At 45.4% G+C, this 27,655-nt stretch overlaps 2 protein-coding genes across 2 annotated transcripts; both read left to right on the top strand.

Moving 5' to 3' along the window:
- The first annotated feature begins 40 nt into the window (after positions 1–40).
- Positions 41–14,606, top strand: LOC119444693 (tigger transposable element-derived protein 6). Its single transcript, XM_037709054.2, has 2 exons — positions 41–1,289; positions 14,077–14,606. The coding sequence occupies exons 1-2, from the start codon at positions 41–43 to the stop codon at positions 14,604–14,606; spliced, it is 1,779 nt and encodes a 592-aa protein (XP_037564982.2).
- Positions 14,607–17,359: 2,753 nt separating this feature from the next.
- On the top strand, positions 17,360–27,010 carry LOC125944330 (uncharacterized). The gene is given in 4 exon segments (XM_049664703.1): positions 17,360–18,553; positions 18,555–18,672; positions 18,703–19,167; positions 26,990–27,010. Coding segments are annotated over 4 exon segments (1,539 nt in total). The 5' UTR covers positions 17,360–17,618.
- The last annotated feature ends 645 nt before the right edge of the window (positions 27,011–27,655 follow it).

The raw sequence follows: 27,655 nt of genomic DNA, 5'->3' as shown, positions 1-27,655 counted from the left end.
GCGCATCTGACCTCCTCCTCCGACACGAGATGGACACGAGATGGACAACGGCAAACGTAAGCGCAAAACTATAACAATCGAGCAGAAGTTGGCAATGCTGAAAGCCGTTGAATCCGGCGTCAAGAAAAAAAAAGTGGCCGAAGAATTCGGCGTATCGTTGAGCACGCTGTCGACGATCTTAAGCAAGAGAGAAGCTATTACCGGCGCTGTTGCACGTGGCGTCAAAGGCGACCGAATGAAGCTGCGAGCCCCCGCCTTCGAAGCTGTCGAGAAGGCGGTGTTCAACTGGTTTTTAGAAATCAGAGCAAGCGGCACTCCTGTGAGCGGGGCACTTCTGCAGCAGAAGGCAAGGAACTTCGCGTGCATCATGGGGCACGATGATTTTGTGGCGAGTGACGGCTGGCTGCAGCGCTTCAAGGAGCGCCACGACATCGTCGGCAGGGCTGTCAGCGGGGAATCGCTATCTGTGGACCGCGAAGCTGCAGTGGCGTGGATCGAGAAGAACATTGGGCAGCTGCTCGAAAAATACAGCCCCAGGGATTTGTTCAACGCAGATGAGACTGCCCTGTTCTATCAGATGTTGCCGCAAAAAACCTTGGCCCTCAAAGGTGACCGCTGCCAGGGCGGTAAGCAGAGCAAGGTCCGTGTGACCGTGCTACTTTGTGCGAATATGGACGGGTCCGAAAAGGTGCCGGCCCTCGTGATCGGCAAAAGTGCATCACCACGATGCTTCAAAGGAAAGCGGAAACTCCAAGTGAGTTATGTGTCCAACCGCAAGGCCTGGATGACAAGAGAGATCTTCGCACAATGGCTGCGTGAGTGGGACGAGCGGCTGGGCAAGCAGAACCGCAAGATATGCCTCGTCCTGGATAACTGCGCGGCCCACCACACTACAGTTGTGCTTAAAAACATTGAACTGTGCTTTTTGCCGCCTAACACTACTGCAGTTGTGCAACCCCTCGATCAAGGTGTGATCATGAACTTTAAGTCGGGCTACCGCAAGCGTGTCATCGACCGAATTTTGCTCAATATGAGCATGAAGCGCGAGACAACGATCGACCTGTACATGGCGATCGAGATGTTACAAGCTGCCTGGATGGCCGTCACTGCAAGCACGATCGCCAACTGCTTCCGGCATGCCTCATTTGGCGTCAGCAGCGGAGAGCCCAGCGAAGATCTCGGTGATGTCGCCAGTGAGGGTGCCGCGGGCGACCAGGCCCAGACGTCGTGGGACGCTCTCCTTGACGCCGGCGTTGTGCCTGACTGCGACACATTCTGCACGTACAGCGGTGAGCACTGTTAGGGTGAACACGCGAGCGCGTGGCCGACGGCACTGTCAGCGCCCCGTTACGGTCATCACTGGAAACATTGCGCATGCGCATCACGCCTTCCGCGAAATAATTGTTCCACCGCGCGCATGACGTCATGAATGCACTTGTTCGTCGTCTGCTAGCCGCATTTTTGTTTTCTAAGCCCATGCATCCTGCATTTTAAGATTATTTTAAACATCTGTGCTTGAACAGAACAAGACAAAAAAACTTGTATATCTATGGGGGCGTGTCTATTCGTTCCCTTCAAAGTTGTTGTGCATGCAACGCCGTATATAATACAACCAAACATCTTTCGCAGCCGTTCATTCTGTCGCCAGATCGTATTATGGCTAGGGTTCCCGATGATGAACGGCACTCAATTGTCGATCTTTCCCTGAAAGGTTATTCCCAGCGGTATATTGGCGCTTTAGTTAATAGGCCCCTGAAGACTGTAAACAGGATAATTCAAGCCTACAAGTATGAAGGTCGCATTCAGGATGCACCCCGCGCGCCCCGCCCTAAAGCTACCACAGACGATGAAGACGCCCTCATAGTTGCAGCTGCTGTTCGTAACCCTTTCTTGCCAGCCCCAGCAATACGCGAGGACTTGGATTTGGACGTTTCGGACACCACTGTTCGACGTCGCCTGCGTACTGCGGGCTTTCGCAGTCGCGTCGCAGCGCAGAAGCCACTACTAACGGCGGCAAACAAGGACGCACGACGGCAGTTCGCTGAGCTGCACGAAGCATGGACATCAGAAGAGTGGGGTCGCGTCATCTTTTCGGATGAGTCGACGTTTTTGACGCGACAAGACCAAAGATTGCGTGTTTGGAGACTACCAGGCACACGGTGAGGCAAACTTCCTGCTTTGAAAAGCAATTGTTTTAGTTAACGTCACAATGCCACGCAGGAACGACCCGGACAACGTGCAAGGTGTTTCTGCCAGTGGGAGATCGAGTGTGAACGTGTGGGGTGCTGTTTCAAGATATGGTTTAGGGCCCCTGCAACGTATACATGGACACTTATCGTCAGAACAATACTGCAACATTTTGGACAATGTGCTGTTGCCATATGCGAGCAGTTTATTCCCAGACGGTGATTACCTGTTCCAACAGGACCGGTCACCGATACACACGGCGCGGGCTGTCAAGGAGTTCCAGGCGGAGCAGCACATGCAGCTACTGGAATGGCCTCCAAAAGGAGCGGACCTGAATGTGATAGAAAACGTGTGGGGCCATCTGAAAGCTTCTTTGCCAAAGAAGCCCCTTTATTCCGCGACTTCGGACCAGTTGTGGGCGCAAGTCAGCAACGAGTGGGAAAGGCTGAAAGCCGATCGGGAATATGTTCGATCACTTTACGACTCGTTACCGTCCAGAATAGCTGCAGTCGTTGCTGTAAGTGGTCACATGACTCGCTATTAGATTTGCTCATGTTTTTATATTTGTTCTCATGGTCTTGTTTAACTTGAATTGCAAAAGTGCAATTTTCTTGAATAAAAAGTTTAATAATTATCCCTCTTACACTCACTTTTTTCCTTCACGCGCCAATCTTCAATCCAGATGGACCTTGAAATGCAGAAGGTATCAGCTCAGCGAACAAAAAATGCGGCTAGCAGACGACGAACAAGCGTATCGATGACGTGATGCGCGCGGTGGAAAGAGTGTTTCGCAAAGCACATGCTGCGCATGTGCAATGTTTCCAACGATGGCTGTTACGCGGCGCTGATAGTGCCGTCGGCCACGCGCTCGCGTGTTCACCCTAACAGTGCTCACCGCTGTACGTCGGTGCCGATGCTGACGCGGTGACAACCGAAGAGTTGTCAGATGCAGAAATTGTGCGCGCGGTGACGGGGGTGCATAATGACGACAGTGACGAATGTGTCGACACCCCGGAGCCTAATGTTGGCGAACCCGACGAACCGACGCCCGCACAAGCGCTGGATGCGACAGACCTGCTGCGCCGCTTCTTTGGTGCTCACGATGACGGCGAGGACGGACTCGAAATAGCGGCTGCAGCTGAAAAAGCAGTCATCCGCTTGAAGAAGAGTCGGCAAAAGTCTATTAAGGACTATTTTTCTTCGAAGTGATCTGCCAGCTGGTGTGCTGAATTTGGCGGAAATAAAGTGCATTGTTCTTTATTATTTTGCTAGTTTTTTGCCTTCCGACGGCCGTTTTGCGCTGCGCGGCGGGCTGCTGTGATATTCGGTGGTGAGTACATTCTCTCTTGCTGGCTAATTGTCGGTAGAAATGGATATTGGCTATAACGAACTAATGGTTATAACGAAGTAATTACGACTCCCCCTTCAACTTCGTTATAACGAGGTTTAACTGTAGTGTGTTGGTTCAGTAAACTTCAGTTAGTGCAGTGCTTATGTCTTTTTCTCTGCCTGCGAACCTGCATCTTTTTTTGTGCTGCCTTTACCATTCCAACTATGAATATATACCAGCATGCCCAACTTTGGATGCTTTTAAAAGAATTGGCATATGGGCAACATATTCAGCCACTTTTTGGTCCATAATGAATGTATCCCACAGAGAGCTCCATCACAAGACATTTCAGAACCATTTGAAGTTTGAGTTCAGACTTGCCAGCAAGACAGCAGCTGCTAATACTTTTTCTGATGCACCATGCACAATGTTTACAGCAGTATGGACGCTGCCTTCAATACATAGGTGTCGTTGGCACTGTGATAAGTTTTACACTGGACTGGTGCCAAATAGGTGCCACGATTGTGCGCTGAGTCCCGAACAAGGCAATTAAGGCTGATGATTGGAAGGCATCTCACATCCACCAAACGAAAGTCCAGATGTAAACTCCGGCAAAATGGAGATTGAGACAGCTCTCATACTATTTAAAAGGTCCCTTAGCAAACATAGTTTGCATTACGCAAATATTGTTCGGGACGGTGACAAACGGAACCTTTGTGGCAGTCTGCCAAGACAAGACTTGTGGATTGGAACCTTTGTGGCAGTCTGCCAAGACAAGACTTGCGGATTCATTCCCCCATTTACAAATAACCACATGAAGAAAAGAATGGCAGCCTCCTGATAGAAAAGGCGGCCTCACTCAAGGATCAATCAAGAAATTGGCAAACTATATTACAGCATGGCCCTGAATGACCACGACAAGGTTCAGAAAATGCAGAAAGCTGTAATGGCACCATTTTATCATGAAGCATCCACCAATGACTACATTATAACCTTTACCCACAAGGACCCCAAAGTTGGTGCTTACACCACATTTGGCAAAGTGTGCCACTGCAGTAAAGAACATCTACAAAGATATGAATTTCAGCAACCCAGAAAACCTTGCTGTCTCTAAGTTAGCACACCAGGGGACATACTTGCCATATAGGAGTGGCCAGTGTGACAGAAGCTTCTTTTCTGGATATCTGCTAGATTAAGCCATACTTTCAAGTTCCTAGCTTGGCTGTGAATGTCGTCCAAAACCCGAAAGGCCAGAATATCCTTACTGGAAATCCCAGCGATCTTGCCAATGAACACATCGTGCAAGGCTGGCCAGATGGAAGCAGCAGCACCAATGACTATTTCAGCACTTCCTTTTGCTTCATGGCTTTAAATACACAACCAAATGATGGTGACAGCAGGTCATATCCCTTTCACACGCCAATGAACTCTGTTGACTGGAAACCTACTTTCATCGCATTTCTTGCATATTCAGAATCATGAAAAGGACACAGCTGCAGAACAGGTTAAGAATTTTCAATTCCTTAGTGAGTTTTGTCAAGTTTACAGAACATGGACTCCATGCAAAAACTCACTACAGGAACATTCCATATGAGAACATCTAGTATTTTCTGTCTAGGAGGCTGAAAAAGCACCCTTCCAAGCACTTCAAAAGTACGCCTGATGCAACCCACTGTGAAAAACAATGAAATAAGTAGATCCACTACATACAACGACATACTCGCACCGAACATGTACACACCTTTTGTCTTTACTCTGGTTTTACTAAAACATTTTGAACCTGTTATTCAAACTTGCAACATGATTCCAATCCCAACAGTTTCAAGATGTATGCAACACATTTTATGGACCATTATATTTATAAATGCTATTGCCATTGGCGCACTTTCTTGGCATACACAGTTGTGTACACAGCGTCTTAAAGGGATACGGAGCCATCAATGAAGCAAAAATTTATGGCCACATACATGAGGGAAAGGTTGGCTGCGCAAATCGTGTACCAAATGCATGGAGACAGCGCTGCGGAACCTTGCACAGAAGCCCAAAGGGCAGAACGAACGGTGTATCAGTGGCAAATGCTGTATTATGTGCCTCATAATCAGAACTGGTTTTCGCACGTAAAGCCCAAGAAAGAAACCAGAATGCGTGTGCATTTTTTCTGCTCGTAGAACATGTAGACTAATTTGACCTGGCTACAATATTTTTATTCCTTCCAGAGCGCTATGAATTAAAAAGGTAAATTTTATATTAAACTATGACATTTCATTAACAAGTGTTGCTTTTGTCCAAGCATTGTGGACTCGTTCCCTATTTCGTTCAAGCATTGTGCACAGCTTGTTTGCCTATTTGCGTAGCCTCGAATTTACACCTGTGGTGCAAACCAATAGGTTCTCAAAAGCCATGCTTACAACTCTTTACAGATTTCTTTTTATTACTTTGTCAACTCACCACCCAAGGAACAGACTGCAGGTCAGCTTAGGTTGCGGCTGAAAAGGTTTGGCCACCACTTTCCAGGAAATTGACCCTGTTAGTGCAAGGAGCCACCAGTCTCTACGTACAGCACTGTTGCACTTCTTTTTTTATCCTACCATGTTGCAATTCACAAGAAAGTGCATGAATTAGCAGTGCAAAAAGGACATTTTTGGGAAGCTACATCATGAACCTATTCCAACCCATCCAGTTTTACTTCCTCACAAAAAAACAAAAAAAAAAAAAACGGTCAAGTATAGTTGCTTGGCTGACATGGCTACCAATACAGTTAAGAAGATAGATTTTATTTACAGGAAAGCCAGAGAGGTCGACCTGCACTAGTGCGCTCTAGTCTGCTGCTCTGCACTAGGGAAGAGGAAAGCTACTGGGAAGGACGATGATGAAATGCTTTATATGACCTGCCTAGAATTTTTCTATTCCTTCCAGAGAGCTATGAAAAAGCAGAGAAGGTGACTAGTAGAAGGATACAGATAAAGGTACCGTTAAAGGTAATGGTTAGGGCCTACACCAGTACTACAACCACATCAAAAATGAAACCCTTCATTATGTTTACCATATTACAATAGAAGACAGAGGAATGTGCAACCAAGCCACAAGGGATTAAAAAAAAAAAGAAAACCTGGTTTACCGATTGTTATTCATCGGAAGAAACGCAAAAGTCGGGACATTAGGACTGGGTCGAGTTGAGACATTTACTCAAAAGTCGGGACAGTTGGCAACTCTATTTGATGCCCCCGATACAGGTTATCAGTTTTATCAGTGTATCAGGCCTACTGTTCTACACTCAAATAGACCAATATGGGAGGCTATCAGTTTTATTAGTCTACCAGGTCTATTGCATAATACAATGGACAAAAACATGCTACCAGATTTATTGGTCTTTGAAGTCCTATTGTTTCATAAATAATCCAAGAACATGAAACCGATAGGAACCAATAAAATATTTCTATTCTAATTTTTTTTTTTCCTAGGATTCCGACACCGTGCAGCATTGCAGTGCAGTGACACCCGCGGTCACGGAAGAAGACACTGTGCTTGCATACCCTGCACTGCCGACGTGTGCATGCTACTCCACCACCAGCAGAAAAGTGCCCTGTGCATGCTCCTGAACGGTAGGTGCACCAAAAGCTGTGCAATGCTACTGTGCCACCATTTTTTGCTGCGGCTAAGCAGAGCGCAGCTTCTGGCTGCAGCACGCTTGCAGTAAGACCCCTCAAAGTGAGCCATAAGCCCGCAGCTGAAGCGCTGAGCAAGGACAGTGACGCAGCCGCAGAGAGCTCTTCCAGAGCTTAAAGTAAAAAGCAAGGTAGAAAAATCAAATGTAGACCCAGAGCAGCCCCAAGCAGCATTAACGAACGTTGACGTGGTAGGAAACAGCGTGGATGTGCTCCAGCACTTGTTGGTGGCAAGAGGGTGCACCACGAGGTGCGCATGGCCCACACCTGCTACTGGTGTTTCAAGGGTTGACATGAAAGCAAAGGGCATTAAACATGGGAGTGTTGGGAAGCACGACAAGGTTTTAGAAGAACAATAGAAGTACTGTCTCACAGACCTCAGCTGCTTTTGCCTGTGGGGCACTTCGTTCTGCTACCACACCATCAGCAAAAGTAGTGGCAGACAGAAAAGCAAGTCCTTAGTCAGCAGTTGCAATATCAGCTGAAGGCAGCGAGACAGTGAATGCCAGGTTCTCCATGTCTTGCATGCCGGTAACTACTGAAATGAGCTTAGAGGATAGTTTCCCAGTGTATGGGAGCAAGAAGGTAAAATGCCATCATAAGAAAAATAATAAGCTTGCAAAATTACCCCAGGGGCCACATTCTCACTAGTGGGGGATATCTTTCTATAGGTAGCAAGTTCATTACATACAAGAAGTTCAGGGCTACTATGACTGAAACTATGACTGAAAAAATGAAGGGTGCCATCCCATGCTTATTTCAAAATAAGATAAAAATCTATTTTGTACTGACAAAGATATAAACGAAGCAGAATTTCCATACGTTCGAGGTACATTCGTCTGCTTCTATGCAGGGCATGCAACTCCGAGGTGACAGAATATCCAAATCAGCGCTTCAGTGGGACAGGACGCAAGGTTTAGCCATGGTCTATGCCGCAGTCATACTATGAAGTGATCATACTATGAGGTGCAACACCAGAAAACTGGCCCTCGAATTCTAGTATGGCATGCTATGAATCGTGCACTGACTGCATCAGAAAAAGACCAAGTTAAAGATTTGATTTTCTGTTATGCAAAACCAAACACATAATGGAGGCTGTTCTAAAAAAAAGAAAGAAAACAATTTTATAGGATGCCAGAAACTTTAAGCAAGAAACAGTTCAAGAAATACAAAGCAATGCATATCATGGAGCACTGCTGCTAAAGAATAGTGTTTTCGGAAAGCTCTCAATGGAAGGAGTATATTGTAAAAAAATTACGATAATGATATTTTTTACCTACTGCTGAAGGCACATTGCCCAATCAGCAAAAATATATCCTGAAGTACTGTTTTATGATAGCACCTATAATGTGAACAAAGAAGGTTATATCTTGCATTCAGTTCTCTATGAGGATGCAGCTGGCATTGGTAGGCCCACATGCATTTCTTCAACTGGAGACATGTGAAATATTAGAGTTTCGTGAAGACATTACTGTGCACGAATTCTGTCACAAAGAGCAAGTGCAAAGTTACAGTAATAGTCAAAGATTTAAATGAAATGAATATAATTACTCGGCTTCTGCCTGAATGTAGAATGTTATGTTCATGGTATGTAGTATTAAGATATTTATGCACCAAAGTTATGCTGCATGATTCAAACAGCCTAGATAAAAAGAGTGCAAAAGATGCAATTACCAAACATTTTTTTCATACATTGTGGACATATTATACGAAGAGCACTTGCGGAATTTGGAAACAGCACTTAATGACAAAACCCTTCTGGAATATTTTAATAAAAACTGGCACAGGTGCAAGAGTATGTGTATTCATGCCTATCATTCCAATGTACACAGTTTGGGAAATAATACTAACAATTGCATGGAAAGCCATAACAATATGTTCGAGATATTTAAGAAGTGAAATGCACTTGATTGAAGCAGTGAAAGCTGTGACAGGCTACGTAACTCATGATGCTCTTGGATTTGGCCATGCCCAATACAAAGAATTGAAAATATGCATTGACATCAGTAAGACAGATATTTTACATGGAAGTGTAAGCAAAATGTAGAGTATGCCGAGAGATTGGTATGTAAAGAATACAAAACATACATGAAAAATCCTGGATAATGTTCAGTCTTTGGTGACAAGCCCATTGTTTTTGTTGACAATAGGTGTTACTGAAGTCATCAAAAATGATGAGAGCATGCATATGTGCATTTACCGTGATGTACAAGCTGCCTTGGAGGCATGTCCTTGCAGCTAGGTCACGAGAAAATGAGAAACTTTTCGAAGACAGTTGTGTACTAAAGCGCTGGTTGAAATCTGTTTTTGTGCAAACTTGATCTGATGATGTTACCAGATGAACCAAATGTTTTAATAAGCATGAAAAAAAAAGGCACAGCCAAAACTTGCTTCCCTTTCCTGCCCTGCCTACACAAATGTGTGGGTACACAAAGAAATTAATTTTGGCTATTCGGTCAATTCCACACGCGTTGAAGCCCAACCCTCACATTTGTGGGGGTTCACTGAATTAACCGATCTAGGCAGTTCGCAAACAAGCCACCAGGTGGCCCACCATCGCATTTCCAAAATGGCGCAGACCTCAAGAAGCAAGCGGCCGCCCACCACGAGACTACAGTGGCTAGAATACTAGAAGTGTGATCACCGCCAAGCGGCTGCAATGGGAGGTAGTGACGCCACCTTACGATGTTTCCGCTAGGTGGCGCGCGCTGTTGTATACACGTCAGGCTCTCAGGCCGAGTACGTTGTTCAACGCTGCAACTCGCCGGTCAAACGCGATTCTTTTGCCTGTTTTCGCTGTTCTTTCGTGCTGAATTTGTCAGTCCGAACAGCCTTGTCGTGTTTACGTTATGTCTTTTGCGGAGTGTGTGCCATGAACAGACGTCAGAGCCACTGTTTTGTGCCCAGATGCTCAACTGGGTACAAATCGTGCAAGCAGAAACTTTCATTGTTTGGAGTCCCGAAAGACGACCATTTGTTCCAGCAATGGCAGCGTAATATACCAAGAGCAGACAAGCCTTTGGAAAAGAATGCTACCGTTTGCGAGCTCCACTTCGATCAGCAGTTCATCTCGCGCTACCTCGAGCACGTTATTAACGGTGAGGTAGTGCGTTTGGACAGAGCTAGGCCTGTACTATTGCCGCATGCCGTCCCAACGATATTTCCAAATGCTCCTTTCTACCTTTCGAAACGTGTGGCGCAAAAAAGAAACCCCAAGGAGCGATCACACCCACCGCTTGTGATTCCTCAGAAAAGGCGTCAAAAGGACGACGACCGGGAGCCGCAAGAGGAGCCGCAGGATGAACCGGAGCCACCCGACCTTCCAACTGCACCTGTTTACGACTACAAGGACGTTCCACTTCCTTCAACTCGGTGGGGAAGGCATGTATCTAGTGAGGAACCGCTAAATGTTGCCTACAGCTTGTGCATGCCTAGCCCGGACATGAGCCTTCTACACGCAAAGAAACTTGTTAAATTTTGTGCCAGTGGAAGTGCCATAACACACGAAGTACTTGTGCGTGGTGTGAAGATTTCGATGAATGGGCCATGTGAACCAGCTTCCCTTCTGGAGGCTGTTGATGCCATGCCAGTGTGTTCAGGGGCAAGCTTGTTGTGCGAGTTTCCTTTTGCATCGTCTGGTAAGAACTTGAAGGTCTGGAATGGGAAGCTCTACCAACACAAGTGTAAAGGTACCTCAAGTAAAGATGAAAGACGCTGCATGAGTTGCAAGTACTTGAGGAAGCTCCTTGTCAATCAGAGATATCGGAAGAAGAAAGCAGCAGGCAAACTGTCCCGTGCAACAAAGCTTAAAGCTAAAGATCAAACAGTTCACTGCCTTAGAAACAAGGTGAAGACTCTCGACCAGACCATTGCACAAATAAAGCTATAGAATGAAGAAATTGAAGAAGGTGCACTCTTGAGCAAAATAGACAAGCTCCCATCGAAACAGAAAAACACTATAATGCAGTGTCTTGAAGCTGCAAGGCACAAGTCCCTGAATGGCATGCGCTACAACCCAGAGTGGATGTTGGAGTGTATCATCATGCACATGAAGAGCCCGCAACTTTATGAGCATGTGCGTAGGGAGAAAATTCTTGTGCTGCCCAGTCGTACATGCCTCAGAGCATTCATGAAGAAATACGACACGTGCTTTGGTTTTAACGAATGTGTCCTCTCGGGCATTTCTAAGAAGACTGCTAATATGGGAGACTTTGAATGTCATGGTGGACTGATCATTGACGAGATGAAACTTGCAGAAAACTTTGGTGTTCAGCGGGGAAGCGGAAAAGTTGATGGATTTGTGGACCTTGGTTCTTTCACTCCCGAGGCTGACAAAAGTGTTCCATGTGATCATGGTCTTGTGATGATGTTTCAACCTTTGTCAGGTTCATGGCACCAAATCTTGGGGGTATTTGCGTCGAGAGGCAATGTGAAAGCCCCACTGCTTTCCAAAATCATTTTAGAAGCAGTTGTCCTGGCAGAGAATGCTGGCCTCAGGGTAGACTATGTGACATCGGATGGAGCATCTTGGAACCATGCAATGTGGCATCGATTTGGCGTATCTGGTTCGGCATCAGCTATCAAGCCTTAAGCACCTCATCCAACTGACGTCAAGAGGCGGCTTTTCTTTGTCTGACTTTCCACATTTAGTCAAGTGCATCAGGAATGGCTTCATCAAAAATGGCTATAAAACACCAGACAGGCATGTTGATGTTAGGCCAATCATGATAGCTCACGACTTGGACAAGTGTGCTACAACGTTGAAAGCTATGCCGAAGATTACAGAAGTGCACTTGAACCCCAACAACTTTGAAAAGTGAAAGTTAATTATGCATTTCATCTCTTCAGCCTTGAGGTTACACGCGGGATTTTCTTATACAAAGAAGCAATCTCAAAGTCATGTTCATATAGAGAAGCGACAGAACAATTTGTTCGCTTCATGGAAAAGCTAATTGTTGTAATGACATCAAGAGTGCCTTCAACGGCGCTGAGAAAAAATTCTGAACAGGAAAGAGTACTGCAGGGTGTTCTAGCATACTTAGACCATTGGGAAGCCTGCACCGGACCTACGAAGGCAGGCTTTTTGTCTGCTAGCACTGCAGAAGGTCTAAGAGTAACTCTGCAAGGCACTTTGGAACATTTAACATGCCTGTCAGAGGAAGTGCACTACAAATATTTGTTGACTTCACGCCTCAGCCAAGATCCAATCGAAAAGCTATTCGGGATAATTCGTCAGTTATCCGGATGCAACGATCATCCCACATCGACCCAGTTCCTTACTGCCGTGAATTCCCTTAGCTTTTACAATTTGGTAAAAGCACCATACACGGGCAACTGTGCAGGTGGCACACTTACGTCATTAGTTGGAACTGATGAAGTGGCCAACCATGTCGACAATTTATTGGACACTGGAAACCTGGACAAAGCTTCAAGTGTACTACAGGCATCGACTCTCCTTTCTGACCATGTGTATCCTGTGCAAGTTAGTGACGCAAGACTGGTGTACTATTTGGCTGGCTATGTGGCACGGAGGAAAGTTATGGCAACAAAATGCCGGGACTGTTTTGAGCAGCTGCTCACATCCCTCGAGAACGCAGATAAGGATCTTGCGTCACTCACAGCATTCTGTGATGTTGGAGGGCTCTTGTACCGTCACCTGAACTATTTTCATTTGTGGAGGCACTGGAGGACACATTCACATTGTGGTTCAGTTATAATAAGCTCCAAAGGGACACTATAGTTGAACTTCTTAACTCAATGCAGACCGTACTATCCGTAGGGTGTGACTCACACAAGCAAGATCTGACAACATAATCAAGTTTTATGTTTTCTCACACGGCTTCACTTCATCACGAAACCTCTAAACAGAGAAGTTCTGCAAGAGAAAGATCAAAGCACCTTAAGCTTCAAAGAACGATGTGATGTGCATCACCCTGAAGTGTGCTAGCTTTGTTCCCTACTTTGATGCCCCCAACTTCAAATAAAACGTGTAAGAAGAGTAAAATGCTCTCCCATTTTCTGTGCAGTTGTTAATTGAAAAATATTTCCAGCGTGAATACGCAAGAATAATTAAGTCCTTAAAAACTATCTCATGCAAAATGTTAAGTATAACAACATGAAGGAAATTGATATCAATGTCACAGTAGCATTTTGTCGTGCTTCTTGAGGTTGGTTATAACCTTGTGAAATGGCAATCCCCCCAAAATGTTAATCGGTTGCATTTCTTAGCACCAAGGAACGATCGCAAGCCGTGGCAAGCTTAGCTGGCCCCCATGTTTGCGATTTATCTAAAGCTTCACTTGATACTGTGCGTACGGTCATACCATACGGTGATAATGTTTTATAATATCTGCCGCGAAGTTCATTTATATATGATGCACTTATGCCCTGCAATATAGTAGAGGCACATAAAATTTACGGTGCAAACAAAACCATATCCACCACAAATCAGCCTTGACATGGCAACTTCACTGCAGCGAGCCGAGCTAGCGACATGTAAGCTACAACCAGCGCCACCTAGACAGCGCCGGTCGAGGCATCAGTGGAAAGTGTCAGCGCAGGCGGCGCGGTCTGCACACTTCCCCTATTCTAGCCACTGTAACGAGACGTAAGTACCAGTTAACATTGATACTTCGATTTTTGAAGGGCATGCAATTGTTGAATATGCATCTTGAGTCATCACGGAACATATCTGTCAAAGAATTGAGCAAAAGTACGCTTAAATTAACCCACAAGCCGTACTCGAAGTGCAGCCCACACATATGTGTGGGTTGGGCACATGTGACTACGAACGCGCTCCCGAACGCAGCTACCGGCCACTGGTGTTTTCACGTGCTTTTTTTTGAAGCGCAGAATTCTCGCTTGCATTGATTGTGTAAAAAACCTGTACTGCAGGAATCTTCAACCCCGAAAACGATGATGACATGGAGGAAATGATGAAGATGTTGGAATCATCCGACATTGAATGTAGCAGCGATGATGATGGCCCGGACTGGGAGTTACCAGAGCGCCATGTTGCGGCTGCCGATGACGAAGAGGAGCAAAGTCAAGAAGACCTTGATGATGCTGCTGGCACGATCGTGCAAACTTCAGCATGTGCTACACAAAGTGCGCCACCAGGCAAATATATCTGGAAGGAAGAGCCCTTTGAAGAAAAGTCGCTCCCATCCTTCGAGTACGATCTCAGTGAGCCGCCGAGCAACGTGCGCACGCCACTTGAATATTTTTCTGAATACTTTGACGACTCTTTCTTCCAAAATGCCGCTGAGAAGACCAACATGTACTGCATGTCGACAACTGGTAAAATACTGAAAGCAACTCCACAGAAAATTCGGCAACTTTTTGGCATGCACATAATCATGGGATGTATCCGCCTTCCAAATATTCAATGTATTGGCACAGGGGCTATCAAGTCGACCAAGTGACTAACGTGATAATGTTTTATAATATCTGCCGCGAAGTTCATTTATATATGATGCACTTATGCCCTGCAATATAGTAGAGGCACATAAAATTTACGGTGCAAACAAAACCATATCCACCACAAATCAGCCTTGACATGGCAACTTCACTGCAGCGAGCCGAGCTAGCGACATGTAAGCTACAACCAGCGCCACCTAGACAGCGCCGGTCGAGCAACTCCACAGAAAATTCGGCAACTTTTTGGCATGCACATAATCATGGGATGTATCCGCCTTCCAAATATTCAATGTATTGGCACAGGGGCTATCAAGTCGACCAAGTGACTAACGTGATAATGTTTTATAATATCTGCCGCGAAGTTTTAAACTCTTCACGTGATGCCACGTGAAGAGTTTAAAACGCTGAGGTCATGCCTTCATTTCGTGGACACACAGATGTCTCCAAATAAGCCACAAGAGAACCGGCTGTGGAAAGTGCAGCCAATCATTAATGCTGTGCACAAGCGCTGTCACAAACTGGACAGAGCACCTGTCAGTTAATCAATCGACGAACAAATAATTCTGTTCACCGGCAGATGCTCGCTTCGGCAATATGTGAAGGGAAAACCAAGGCCACTTGGCTTGAAAAACTTTGTTTTGACTACCTCTGCTGGATTGGTGATGAATTTTGAGGTCTACCAAGGAAAATCGACTCCACTTGCAGATACTGCTCTCGGCCTCAGTCCAAATGCTGTCCTCAGGCTGGTGGAAACGTTGCCAAAACACTCATCGGTCCACTCTGACAGATATTTCACAACTTTAGGATGCACTAATCGACAAAGAGATTCACGCTACTGGAACAATCATGACAAACCGCGTCAAAAACATTGACTTTCAAAGTGACACGACGATGAAGCAATGAGATTTTACAGGAATTCAGAAGAGCGGATGGGAAAGCTGCTATTGGTAAATGGAAGGACAGCAAGTCTGTTACAATTGCCTCTACATGTACTGGCGCGAGTCCAGTGGAATCCGTGAAGCGGTGGTCCAAAAAAACCAAGCAGTACATTGATGTTCAATCACCAGCTGTTGTTCGCAGATACAATGCCTTCATGGGAGGAGTTGATGTCTGCGACCAGCTGTTAGAGTATTACCAGGCCCCAGAAACTCTCGAGTTCACCAAATGGCCACAGATGGCGAAAAATCAACCGCGGCGCGTTCCAGCATAAGCGCGCAAGTGGAGCTACTGTAATTTGGTCGAATACTTTAGTTTGTATTTTTTCTGCTAGGGGCGCTGTTAGGCCGCGCTTCTGTCGAACATACAAAATGGGCGGTGTAGGGCTGCATGATTTTTTGTATATATTGTCGCAGTGCCGCAACTTGCCCACGTGTTTTATGAATAGGGAGGCGGTCACTCCCCAGCGCGTCCGAGCAGCAACCGTTTGTTTTTGAGGGGTCGAACGGCCCGCGTGGTGTCGGGTGACGAGACGCGGCGCGCGCCGGGGGGGCGCGGTGCGGATGCGGAGAACGGATTCGGAGAACGCGGTGCCGCAACTTGCCCACGTGTTTTATGAATAGGGAGGCGGTCACTCCCCAGGGCGTCCGAGCATTAACCGTTTCTGTTTTTGAGGGGTCGAACGGCCCGCGTGGTGTCGGGTGACGAGCCGCGGCGCGCGCCGGGGGGGCGCGGTGCGGATGCGGAGAACGGATTCGGAGAACGCGGTCTTGCGCGCACTGGGTTGGCATTCTGCCGATGGTCATAATAGGTCAACGCGGACAAACCTCGAGGGCAACGGCTGTACGCGGTGTTGTGGCGCCGGCCTCCGAGTTCCCTGAGGGCTAGAGACGGCGCCGAGGTTTATGGCCTAGCATTGTTGACCATGTGTTGTGCGTACGGAGCGGGGGTCCACTCCCCTACGCGTCCGGGTGGCAACCACGTGTATCTTGTTTTAAGCGCTGAGAAAAGCCCGCGTGGTGTCGAGTGTCAGCTTGCAGTGCGCGCCATAGAGGCGCAGTGCGCATGCGGGGATCGCGTTCGAAGAACGTCGTCTGGAAAACACCGGGTCCGAATGCCGCCAACGGTCATTATTTTTCCACGCGGAAAAACCTTGAGGGGGGGACTGCGGTACGCAGTGTTGTGACACCAGCCCCCGAGCCCCCTGCTGGCTAGAAACGCCACCGAGGTTTGAGATGGCCGAGCAATAAATCGTGCGTGCCTGGCGTGTTTGCTGAGGCCGTCACTGACCACGTGGAAATGACAGAGGGAAACGGAGTTGCGGAAAGAAGGAAAACAGCGTTGTTTTCCAATACATTTACTTTTAATTGTAAGCCCATCCCTCTGGGTTGTGGCTTAACAAACTTCCAGCTCTCATTGGCAACTGCTTCCGTGGGATGGGCCAACGGTCCTACCGCCCTTTTTCTTTATCTCTTTCACCTATAACAATCGAGACGAGGTGCTTGTTCCTCAGTCTAGACTGTAATCATTAAACCTGATAGATCAGTAAGACTCCGTACGATGCAACGCTAGTCTGGGCCGTAACCACTTAGTGGTAGAACAGTGAGACTCGGTTGGTCGTATGTAGTGACAGTTGTCCTAGGCTCTAACTTAAGACAAGTCGAAGAGTAAGGCGCTGTTTACTTGTGTGTTTTGCATCAGTGTTGTTTTGCCAACTCTGCATTTGACTGTGTAAATATTTTCGTTGCAATATATCCTCAAGTTTTGTTACCTCCAACCTGCCTCCTGCTTCATCAACGCCGATAAACACCTTAAAGAGACTTTCATCGACTTCAAGGACAAAGAACAAACTTAACTGGCGCAGTCGACAGGGATCGGCGAGCTCTACAACATCGAATGCTGGACCAGTGGTGAGAAGATCAAGTCATCCAACGGCCACCTCCTGCACCTTCGAGAAGACCCCAAAGCAGCCAAGTCCGGCACCGTGGAGGAGATCCGGAAACGGCAGTGCATTCAGCAACGGGTGAGCAGGATTTCTTGCGTCTTTCTCAAGTTGGCATGGCAGTTGGTGTGTAGAGCTCATGGTGAGGACACGCGGGGGCGCAGAGACAATGGAGTCTAATGGAGTTGAGGGTGCAACTGTGGCGGAAATGGATCGGAATCAGGAGTTATCAAATGACGGTATTCTAAATTCCGATAACTCAAATGAAGTGAGAGCACCCAATCAGAGCCAGGAATTGTCGCAGCAGGTATCTCAGCCTTTGCAAATTCCAAATGATACAAGAATGCTCGAGCTCGAGGTTCAAAAGCTTCAACTTCAGATTGAGTACGAAAGGCTGTTGCAGACAAGGACGAGTGCTGAACGTCTCAATGGTTCGTTGCCGAGCACTGGGTCTGAGCGGGGCGATCAGAGGTGGATGGGTTTCGATTCCATCGAGCAATGCGCAAAAGTGCTGAAAGGGTTCCGCCTGCCGTGTGACGCGGATGTACCATTATGGTTTGAGGAAGTAGAAAAACTTTTTGCTACGTACAGGGTACCGCATGAGAGTCGCGTGCATCTGGTCATGCCAGCGCTAACTGAACGCGTCCGCTACCTACTGCGTAACCTCAACCAGGAAGAGAGTACAGATTACGAGTCAGTTAAAGAGGCAGTGTTGATGGAACTGAAGCTTTCTCCGGCAGAGTATCTGCAGAGGTTTGAGAGAGCAGTGAAGCGTAAGGAGGAGACGTGGTCACAGTTCGCTTCGCGAGTGAAAACGTATTTGTCTTACTACCTCCAAGTGAGAGGGGCTGACACTGTAGAGGTGATGGCAGAACTCATGGTAGCAAATCGTATAAAATCGGGCCTTGGTATAGAGGGTCTCGGGTACGTGAGGCTACGAGAAGGCGAGGGATGGTTTAAGCCACCTGAGATCGCCAAAGTGCTACAAACTTTTGAACAGGCGAAAGGCAAGGGGTACGCTTCAAAGCCGTCAGCGGCAGACATGGGGCAAGAGCCGCCCCCGAGTAGAGAAAGGCGCCCTCAAATGTCACTTGTGTCACGGCTCGGGCCATTTCGCTAAGGATTGCCCGAAATCTAGCGATAAGATAAATCAATCAAAGAGGGCTTTTGAGCCAAGGCAGAGGGTACAAAAGGTGGCGATTGCCCATGAGACGGTAGGTGAGATACCTGAGGGAAGTGAGATTCCTGATGGAATCCTTACTGCAAATATAAAAGCCGTGAGACGCAACTGTGAAGGGATGACTAAAGTACAGTTAATTCCTATCTCGTGCGAAGATGTATCCACAGTTGCGATTATGGATACAGGGAGTGAAATAACTGTTATACGGGAGAATCTGCTTCCGAAAAGTCTCGTGGAGCCGTCAGGCACGGTAAGATTGGTGTCTGCTTTTGGGGAAATTATCCAGGCAAAACTGGCTACGTTGCCGGTAAGGTTAAATAGCCCGAATATGGCTGAGGAACCTCAGAACGTCGACCTACTCTGTGCGTTGACTAATGAGCTCGTCAAGGGCACGGATTGTTTGTTGACCCATGAAGATTTGGAACTTTTGATGAAGGCCAACAGCTCTGTGCCATCCCGTGGAGCACCGACCGAGCCTGTCCATGTGTTAGAACAATCAAATGAGTCGGTAAGCCGGACAGAGGAGTTCCGTAGAGTGCAGCTAGCTAACTCTACCCTAGAAAAGGCTGAGCTGAAAGCCAGTTCGGAAAAGTGTCAAGTTGCACAAGCCCACATTCATCGCCTCGGGCATATTGTCGGCTCAGGGACGCACGCACCAGATCTAGAAAAAATAGCTGCAATTAGGAATCCGGTTTCACTGTGCACCAAAAGGAAACTACGCAGCCTGCTAGGACTGTGCGGCCACTATCGCGAGCACAGCCGAGGATGTGCAGAGGTGAAGAACCGGCTCACGCGGTTAGCAGAGAAAGCGGTACCCAATCAGATACGTTGCTCGGAGGAAGCTCAGACGGCATTTGAGGTTCCGAAACTTTCCCTCTGCGAGTCCGTGGCACTCAGCACTCCGGATCCATTTGGGCCCTACTGGCTTTTCACAGACGTATCAGCTACGGCTCATGGAAGCCATCGTAATAATATAGTGCCATGCCAACTGGATGGGCGTGAATGTTCCTGCTCACCTGGCGCTGTATATTGTGGACTTTGAGAGTGCCGATCCAAGACACAGAGACACTAGAGTGCTCTTATAGCTTGGAACTGCAATCGTGTGCTTAATTGTTTACTGACATGTATTGTGCATTTCTCTTTCCTCTCTTCTTGCTTTGTCATTTTGCGGGTTGGTTTGTTGTTGTTGATCTAATTAGGCCATGGTGTGGTTAGAAAGTTCGATTACGCAATCGCGGCAGTGATTTATCGTATCACTGAGCAAAAATCAGCCCAGTATACTCTTTAGGGGGGACATGTTAGGCCGCGCTTCTATCGAACATACAAAATGGGCGGTGTAGGGCTGCATGATTTTTTGTATATATTGTCGCAGTGCCGCAACTTGCCCACGTGTTTTATGAATAGGGAGGCGGTCACTCCCCAGCGCGTCCGAGCAGCAACCGTTTCTGTTTTTGAGGGGTCGAACGGCCCGCGTGGTGTCGGGTGACGAGCCGCGGCGCGCGCCGGGGGGGCGCGGTGCGGATGCGGAGAACGGATTCGGAGAACGCGGTCTTGCGCGCACTGGGTTGGCATTCCGCCGATGGTCATAATAGGTCAACGCGGACAAACCTCGAGGGGAACGGCTGTACGCGGTGTTGTGGCGCCGGCCTCCGAGTTCCCTGAGGGCTAGAGACGGCGCCGAGGTTTATGGCCTAGCATTGTTGACCATGTGTTGTGCGTACGGAGCGGGGGTCCACTCCCCTACGCGTCCGGGCGGCAACCACGTGTATCTTGTTTTGAGCGCTGAGAAAAGCCCGCGTGGTGTTGAGTGTCAGCTTGCAGTGCGCGCCATAGAGGCGCAGTGCGCATGCGGAGATCGCGTTCGAAGAACGTCGTCTGGAAAACACCGGGTCCGAATGCCACCAACGGTCATTATTTTTCCACGCGGAAAAACCTTGAGGGGGGGACTGCGGTACGCAGTGTTGTGACACCAGCCCCCGAGCCCCCTGCTGGCTAGAAACGCCACCGAGGTTTGAGATGGCCGAGCAATAAATCGTGCGTGCCTGGCATGTTTGCTGAGGCCGTCACTGACCACGTGGAAATGACAGAGGGAAACGGAGTTGCGGAAAGAAGGAAAACAGCGTTGTTTTCCAATACATTTACTTTTAATTGTAAGCCCATCCCTCTGGGTTGTGGCTTAACAAACTTCCAGCTCTCATTGGCAACTGCTTCCGTGGGATGGGCCAACGGTCCTACCGCCCTTTTTCTTTATCTCTTTCACCTATAACAATCGAGACGAGGTGCTTGTTCCTCAGTCTAGACTGTAATCACTAAACCTGATAGATCAGTAAGACTCCGTACGATGCAACGCTAGTCTGGGCCGTAACCACTTAGTGGTAGAACAGTGAGACTCGGTTGGTCGTATGTAGTGACAGTTGTCCTAGGCTCTAACTTAAGACAAGTCGAAGAGTAAGGCGCTGTTTACTTGTGTGTTTTGCATCAGTGTTGTTTTGCCAACTCTGCATTTGACTGTGTAAATATTTTCGTTGCAATATATCCTCAAGTTTTGTTACTTCCAACCTGCCTCCTGCTTCATCAACGCCGATAAACACCTTAAAGAGACTTTCATCGACTTCAAGGACAAAGAACAAACTTAACTGGCGCTCAACACGACTCAATATTTGAGCTATTAATGTACATATAATAACCGACAAACACAATTACAGTGTCATTTTTTTACAAAATAAGGAGTCTATTGTATTTATTGGACTTCTGTTATTAAAGTCCGTGCTTCGTTACTTGAATAAAGGTTTTGAGGCCTGACTGACATGTGATTAGCGGCAGCCCACTGGTATCGATTGCAGTCCGTGCCATTTATCGATTCAAATTGTACGGCGGTTATACTTGCGAATGGGGTGGTCGTTTCCTTTGAGCAGCATCACGCAGGTTCATTTTAATTAGATATCAATAATACCTCAGCCAGTTCATGCGTCCAACATTCGATAGCTGCCACCAAGCGAATGTGTTTAAAGACTGTGAACTTTCTCAGCTGCGGCGTTTTACTGGCGGCTGCATGCACGGCTTCCGCCGTTTGTGATCTGCCGCATCTGGCCGCGTTGCGTCAGGTTGCTCGAAAAAAAAGTGCTGGCCAGCACGAAAATTAATTGCTGGAACCGAGCACAGTCTGCTTGAAGACTACCCACGAAAGCGGATTAACCTTGCAGCCCCTGGGCTTGTGCGCCGGTGAGTAAAAAAGCAGTGCTTCTCATTTTCAACTTTGAATTTCTTTGCATGCGAGACGGATAAAGCAGATTCCTGTCGTCATTTCTTAAAAGTAGAAAATAGTAATAATTCTAAAGTTATTGCCCTTCCAAAGCAATTCAAACGAGGCTCTTGCTACTTTGCCAAGTTGCTAAAATTGCTAACATGAGTACAGCATAAATAATAAAGTTTTGGCTGTTTCTGCATAAATGATAAACCGCGATAATTCACTGCACATTAGTGACAAGTGTACTTCCGGTGATACAGTTAGATTAATTGCATCTGAGACATAATAAAATGACTGTGTTTATTACTAGTATCTGGCAGAAACAATTGTCATCTAATCGAGACTTGACTAAGCACAGCCTACACAAGGACACCACTGAAAGAAATGCACACTCAAAACAGTGTTGTGTGTGCGTGTTTGTGTTTGTGCGTTTTTCTGTCATGAAGCGTTTCGTGCACTGTTCTCTGTCATACATGAATCACAAACTCACGCACACTTCCAGCATAGTAATTGAGGCTCTTTTTTCTTTCGACTCTAGCCTCCAAGACGCTGCTCATATTTGGACTCATCCCTTTGGTCTCTATTGTCTCTGGACATAGAAGTCAACCGTGAACGTGTCTCCACTGGAAGTAACATCAAGGGCCAGAATCCTCACAGGGTATGTTTCTGAACACTTCAACTAGAACCGTGATTTTTCTTCATTTATGGGACTAACTTTTGTTTCACCATTTTTTGCTTACATGTGTGTCATGGCTTTGTCATTTCTCTTTTCAGGAAGACGGACAAAAGAGAGATTACTGGTCTGCAAGCTGCCCACGCTAAGCCACAAGATGCTCAACTGTCACCACAATGACAACAGGTCCTCTTGAACTACATACCTCACTATGAAATGTTTGGAAGTTTACCAGATAGAGAGGTGTGAGCCCTATTAGGAAAACAGCAGTCTACAGTTCTGTATCATACTGAGCGGGAATGAGAAATTTGACATACAAGTTTAGTTGCTTTTAAGGGCGCTTTATGACAATCGGAGAAGTAACATGTTGAGTCCCAACTTGTTTCTTTTGCAGTCATTATAGCCATGACGACCAGAACAGAAACAATGTAGCAAGCTCCTACTTGCTAATGCACAAACTCTGTCATCTGCTCTTTGCAAATCAATTTGACGGGCATTAGTACCACGAAGTGTCACATGCTCCCTCACAACGATAATTTGTTACATGAAAATGCAAAGAATTTTAAAATGATCAAAAGCGCTTAATGGCAATTTTAAGGAAATTACACTTCATGATGAGTGAAACTCATTTTATTTTTTGCTTAAAGTACCCTCAGGGCCACAGGTATTAAAGAGGGGACTGGTTACAAAGCAGTAGAGTAAAACAAACAAGTGCAGTGAGTTCTTGTAACATAATGATTCTCCTGATTATACAATGTTAGCTAATGTTTTGCAAAAAAGTTTGTTATCTGTGATGGCTACGATACTTGGTGGTTCCATTTCTGAGATGTACGGGGCATGAAAGAAAGACTTCGTGCTCCATAAATCAATTCCTACCTTACTGCGATGATCGACGCAGTTTGAAATGCACTGAGGCTGCAGTATGAAGTCGTCATGAAGTGTGGTGTGATAGAAAATTTTATGAAATAGCAAAAGATGGCCGACTTGGCAGCGATTAGCTAGTGGAATGAGTGCTAGGCCAGTTTACATTGGAGTTATACTCGCGGTACGGTTATAATTAGAAATAAAAGTATAGTTATTTTGTACTAGTTCAAGTGAAGGAATAAGATTAACACGACTGGGATCCCATATTGCAGATGCATATTCAAGTTTCCAGCGAATTAGGCTTGTAAAGCTGTAGTTCTAAAGCTGTAGTTCTAAAGTAGACGGTGCTTTGGAAAGGTTGCACCATAAGTACTCGAGCATGTGATTAGCACTGCTAATGACGTACTCTATATTATTGGTCCAATTTAAGTTATTTATATGACATGACAAAATTTAAGGGAACGTTGGCATGGCAAGTGCTAGGATTAGAATTAGATCTGGAAATGCGCATGATTTTACATTTGTTTACTACAAGAGGCTCATATACAGTTTGCATGAAATCAATAACTAGGCTAGTACTGCACCATAAGAGATAGCTAGAAAAGGCAAGCTCACACAACCGGCCAGCCTATTTCACACTTCACAAACTTGAGAAATCACTAAAAGCAAATTTTCTGTCTCTTCAAACAGCAGATGACAAAACCTGCGCACAGTGTGCTTCCAAAAATATTTTGAAATGTACCCGCAGAATAAGTTCAGCCTAACATTCAGCTAATCAACAGTGAACGAGCAAGGGAAACCTCAGCGTGGGAACTTGTCTTTGTCTCGGCCCTCACAAATATGTTTGCTTGGTGAAACGTTGGCTTCAAGCTGAGGCTTCCCTTGGTCACCTCTGTTACTCAACTGAAGTGTTCATCTCCTTGCAACCTCTTTGCTGTGTTTGAATACCTATACCGAGATTCTTTTTCAACATGAAACCACAAATTACATTTTCCAACGATCTGTGAGCATTAATTGGGCTTGCTTATATGTTGATTTAGTGTCCTTGATTATTCACACAATATTTCCAGAAGTCCTTGTAAGCACTGCTGTCTCCATAACGTTTCTTGGTTGATTGTCATTGTTTATTTCACCAAAACAAAAACATCGGTGAAAAGGGGGAGACGGCGAAAAAGCTGCGGATACTGCAGCTTGACTAAGCACCGTCCACCCTGTAGGAGCAATGACAGGGTTAATATACAAGCAAAAAGCGAATAATTATACAAGCAAAAGTGACTAAATAAAGTAGCAGGATAAACACACAAGCGAAAACATAATTATTATACACTAGCACGAAAAAATATTAATAGTAGATATAGCATCATTTTCGTACATAATAAAGCAAGAGAAGACAAATCGGATCGTAGTTCTATGCTTAGTGAAAACATAATGATATAAACAATACAATTTAAGGAATGCGCTATTACAAAAACAAACTAATTACATTGGTGGGGTTTAGTGTTTTGATTTCGATGTCTTGCTGCTCATATGCGTTAAGAATGCTTGGTAATGTGTGGCTAAGCCTTTGCGTTCCGTAAATAGTGCGTGAGAATGGAGTTTTCCAGCGGGGTTTATAACGATGGAAGTAAATACTTTGAGTATGTTCAAGATTTGCAAGTGTAAGAAATGTGTCAAGCTTCCCGCGATTTGCACTAATGTAGGATTGTAGCAGCCTGCATTTGTATATATCGTTCGCCATAACGATTTTATGCTTAATAAAGAGATGTCTGGTGTGTTCAAGGTATGGTATGTTCTCTATTGCCCTAATAGCTCTTTTCTGAAGTATTTTTAGCTTATTCAAATTTGTTAATGTAGTGTTTCCCCATATTAAAGCACAGTAGTTCAAGTGGGCATGGAAGAGAGCTTTATAAATAAGTCGCTTTACGAAAAGAGGCAAAAGACATCGACAACGATTTAAGGCACCAACCACGCGCCTCAGCTTTAAACTAATCTGATCTATTTGCTCATTCCAGGATATATGTTCATTAAAAATTACTCCAAGTGTCTTAATTGATTTGGTAACTGTAATTTTGTATGGGCCTAGGGTAATTTGGTTAGGTAGCTGTAGGGATGTGCCAAGGGCTCGAAAAAGGACACATTTTGTTTTTGTTTCATTTAGCGTTAAATTGTTTTTAATACACCAATCGCGAAGCTTATAACATGTGTTTGCTGCTAGCGCCTCGAGAGTACCTAACTTTTTCCCAGTAAAAAATAGTGTGCAATCATCAGCATAAATTATGAAGTTACAATCTTCATCAATGTTGATTATGTCGTTGATGTAAAATAAAAATAATACAGGCCCTAGTATGCTGCCTTGTGGCACCCCGGTTTCAATTGGTTGTGTGCGCGATTTAAAGCCATTTACTTCAACATACTGAGACCGCGCACTCAAATACGACTGAATAAGTTTCAGTGAGATTCCTCTAAATCCATAGCATTTTAATTTATCTAATAACAACTTATGACTTACGCGATCAAAGGCCTTACTGAAGTCCAAATATAACGCAAGTGTTAAAAGCCTCTTTTCGATATTGTATAATATGATTTCTTTCTGTGCTAATAGAGCACTTTCAGTTGAACGTTTCTTTCTGAAACCATATTGACACTCGGTAATAAGATTGTACTTTCTCGAGAAGATATCAATTCTATCGTTTATTATTTTTTCAAGACATTTCGAGAAAATAGGGAGTACAGATATTGGCCGATAATTGCTTAAATTGTTTTTATCTCCTGTTTTGTATATTGCGGTAACTTTTGCTAGTTGCATGAGTGTAGGAAAAGTACCTGTTGATAACACCAAGTTATAGATATGTGTTAGTACTTCTGCTATGATGTCTAATACATACTTTATTGGTCGCATTTCTATGCCGTCAGGATCACAGCTGCAACTATTTTTTATTCTACTAAATAGTGTAATTACTTCAGAACTGGAAGTTGGTTTAAGAAAAAGCGTGTTTGGTATCGGATTTATGCCGGTTGTTGTTTCTGCGCTGTGGCTGGTATTTCCTATTTTCACGAAGAAATCATTAAATTGTTCTGCGAGCTCAATTCCGTTCAACGTTTTGCCGTCTATTTCCAGATTATCGATTTTAGTGGGAGTGGCTCCTTTATTCAGTATTTCGTTCAGTTTTTTCCACATGGTATTACGTCGCTCTGGACGTTGTGGATCAAAGATGTGGTAGTAGTAGTCTCTTTTCGCCCTTTCTTTTTCTTTATTCAACTTATTTCTAACACTCTTGTATTCAGTCCACAAGTTCGCATTTCGTGTTTTAACAAACTGCTGGTAAAGTTTATTTTTATGGTTTATCTGTCGCTTGAGGTAGTTTGTTATCCATGGTTTCCGCGATTTCCTTGGTCTGTGATATGTCTTAAGAGGAAACGATTCAAAGTAAAGTTCTTTAAAGGTTCTTATAAAGTTATTATACGAGTTGTTTGCATCTCCATCAGCCAAAATATCATTCCAATCCAATTGCTCTATACGGTGCCTAAAGTGTTCCAATGTTGCAGGTGTCACTGAGCGGTACGTGAATTCCTCTGGTTTCACGTACGCCGGGTTAGTGTGCATTTTTAGTAAAATAAATATAGGCAAGTGATCGCTTAAGTCGCAACTTAGCACCCCTGAAATTGTTTCTTCTGTTATAGAGTTGGTAACAAACATGTCCAGCAATGACATTGTTGATTCAGTAACACGTGTTGGCATAGTAATGACATTTTTAAATGAGTTGCACTCAAGCACTGATAAAAATTCATTACTTGTAACTGTGTTCTTCAAGACATCCACATTAAAATCCCCACCAACAGTAAGCATATAATTCATAGCATTTGCATGGGACAAAAGACGATCAATAAATGTTAGGAAATCAGCCAAAGAACCGCTAGGAGGGCGATACAGAACGGCGAATACATTTGTACCCTTCTTGATACATAAGGCTTCGTAGTTTTTTGTGATTAGGCTATATTCTTCAATGACTTCACAAAACTCAAGTGTTGTTAGAATGGCAACGCCACCCCCTCTACTCTCCGTGCAGTTTAAAAAAAAATGGTTGAACCCCGGCAGCATGAAATGTTCTGACTCACTCGTATACCACGTTTCCGTGAACATTAAAAGGTCAAAGTTTATGCCACATGATTCCAACAGTGAAGTGACATCATCTTTTTTTGGTTCAAGTGACC

This window comes from Dermacentor silvarum, chromosome 3, assembly GCF_013339745.2.
Source record: "Dermacentor silvarum isolate Dsil-2018 chromosome 3, BIME_Dsil_1.4, whole genome shotgun sequence".
NCBI lineage: Eukaryota > Metazoa > Arthropoda > Arachnida > Ixodida > Ixodidae > Dermacentor > Dermacentor silvarum.
The sequence above is the reverse complement of the archived record's forward strand: the minus strand, read 5'-3'. Positions and strand labels throughout refer to the sequence as shown.

Excerpts from the sequence above, each read along its gene's own strand:
- LOC119444693 (XM_037709054.2), top strand. The coding sequence starts at position 41 with ATGGACAACGGCAAACGTAAGCGCAAAACTATAACAATCGAGCAGAAG. Across the intron at positions 1,290-14,076 it reads CACATTCTGCACGTACAGCG|GAATCTTCAACCCCGAAAAC; the intron begins GTGAGCACTGTT and ends CCTGTACTGCAG.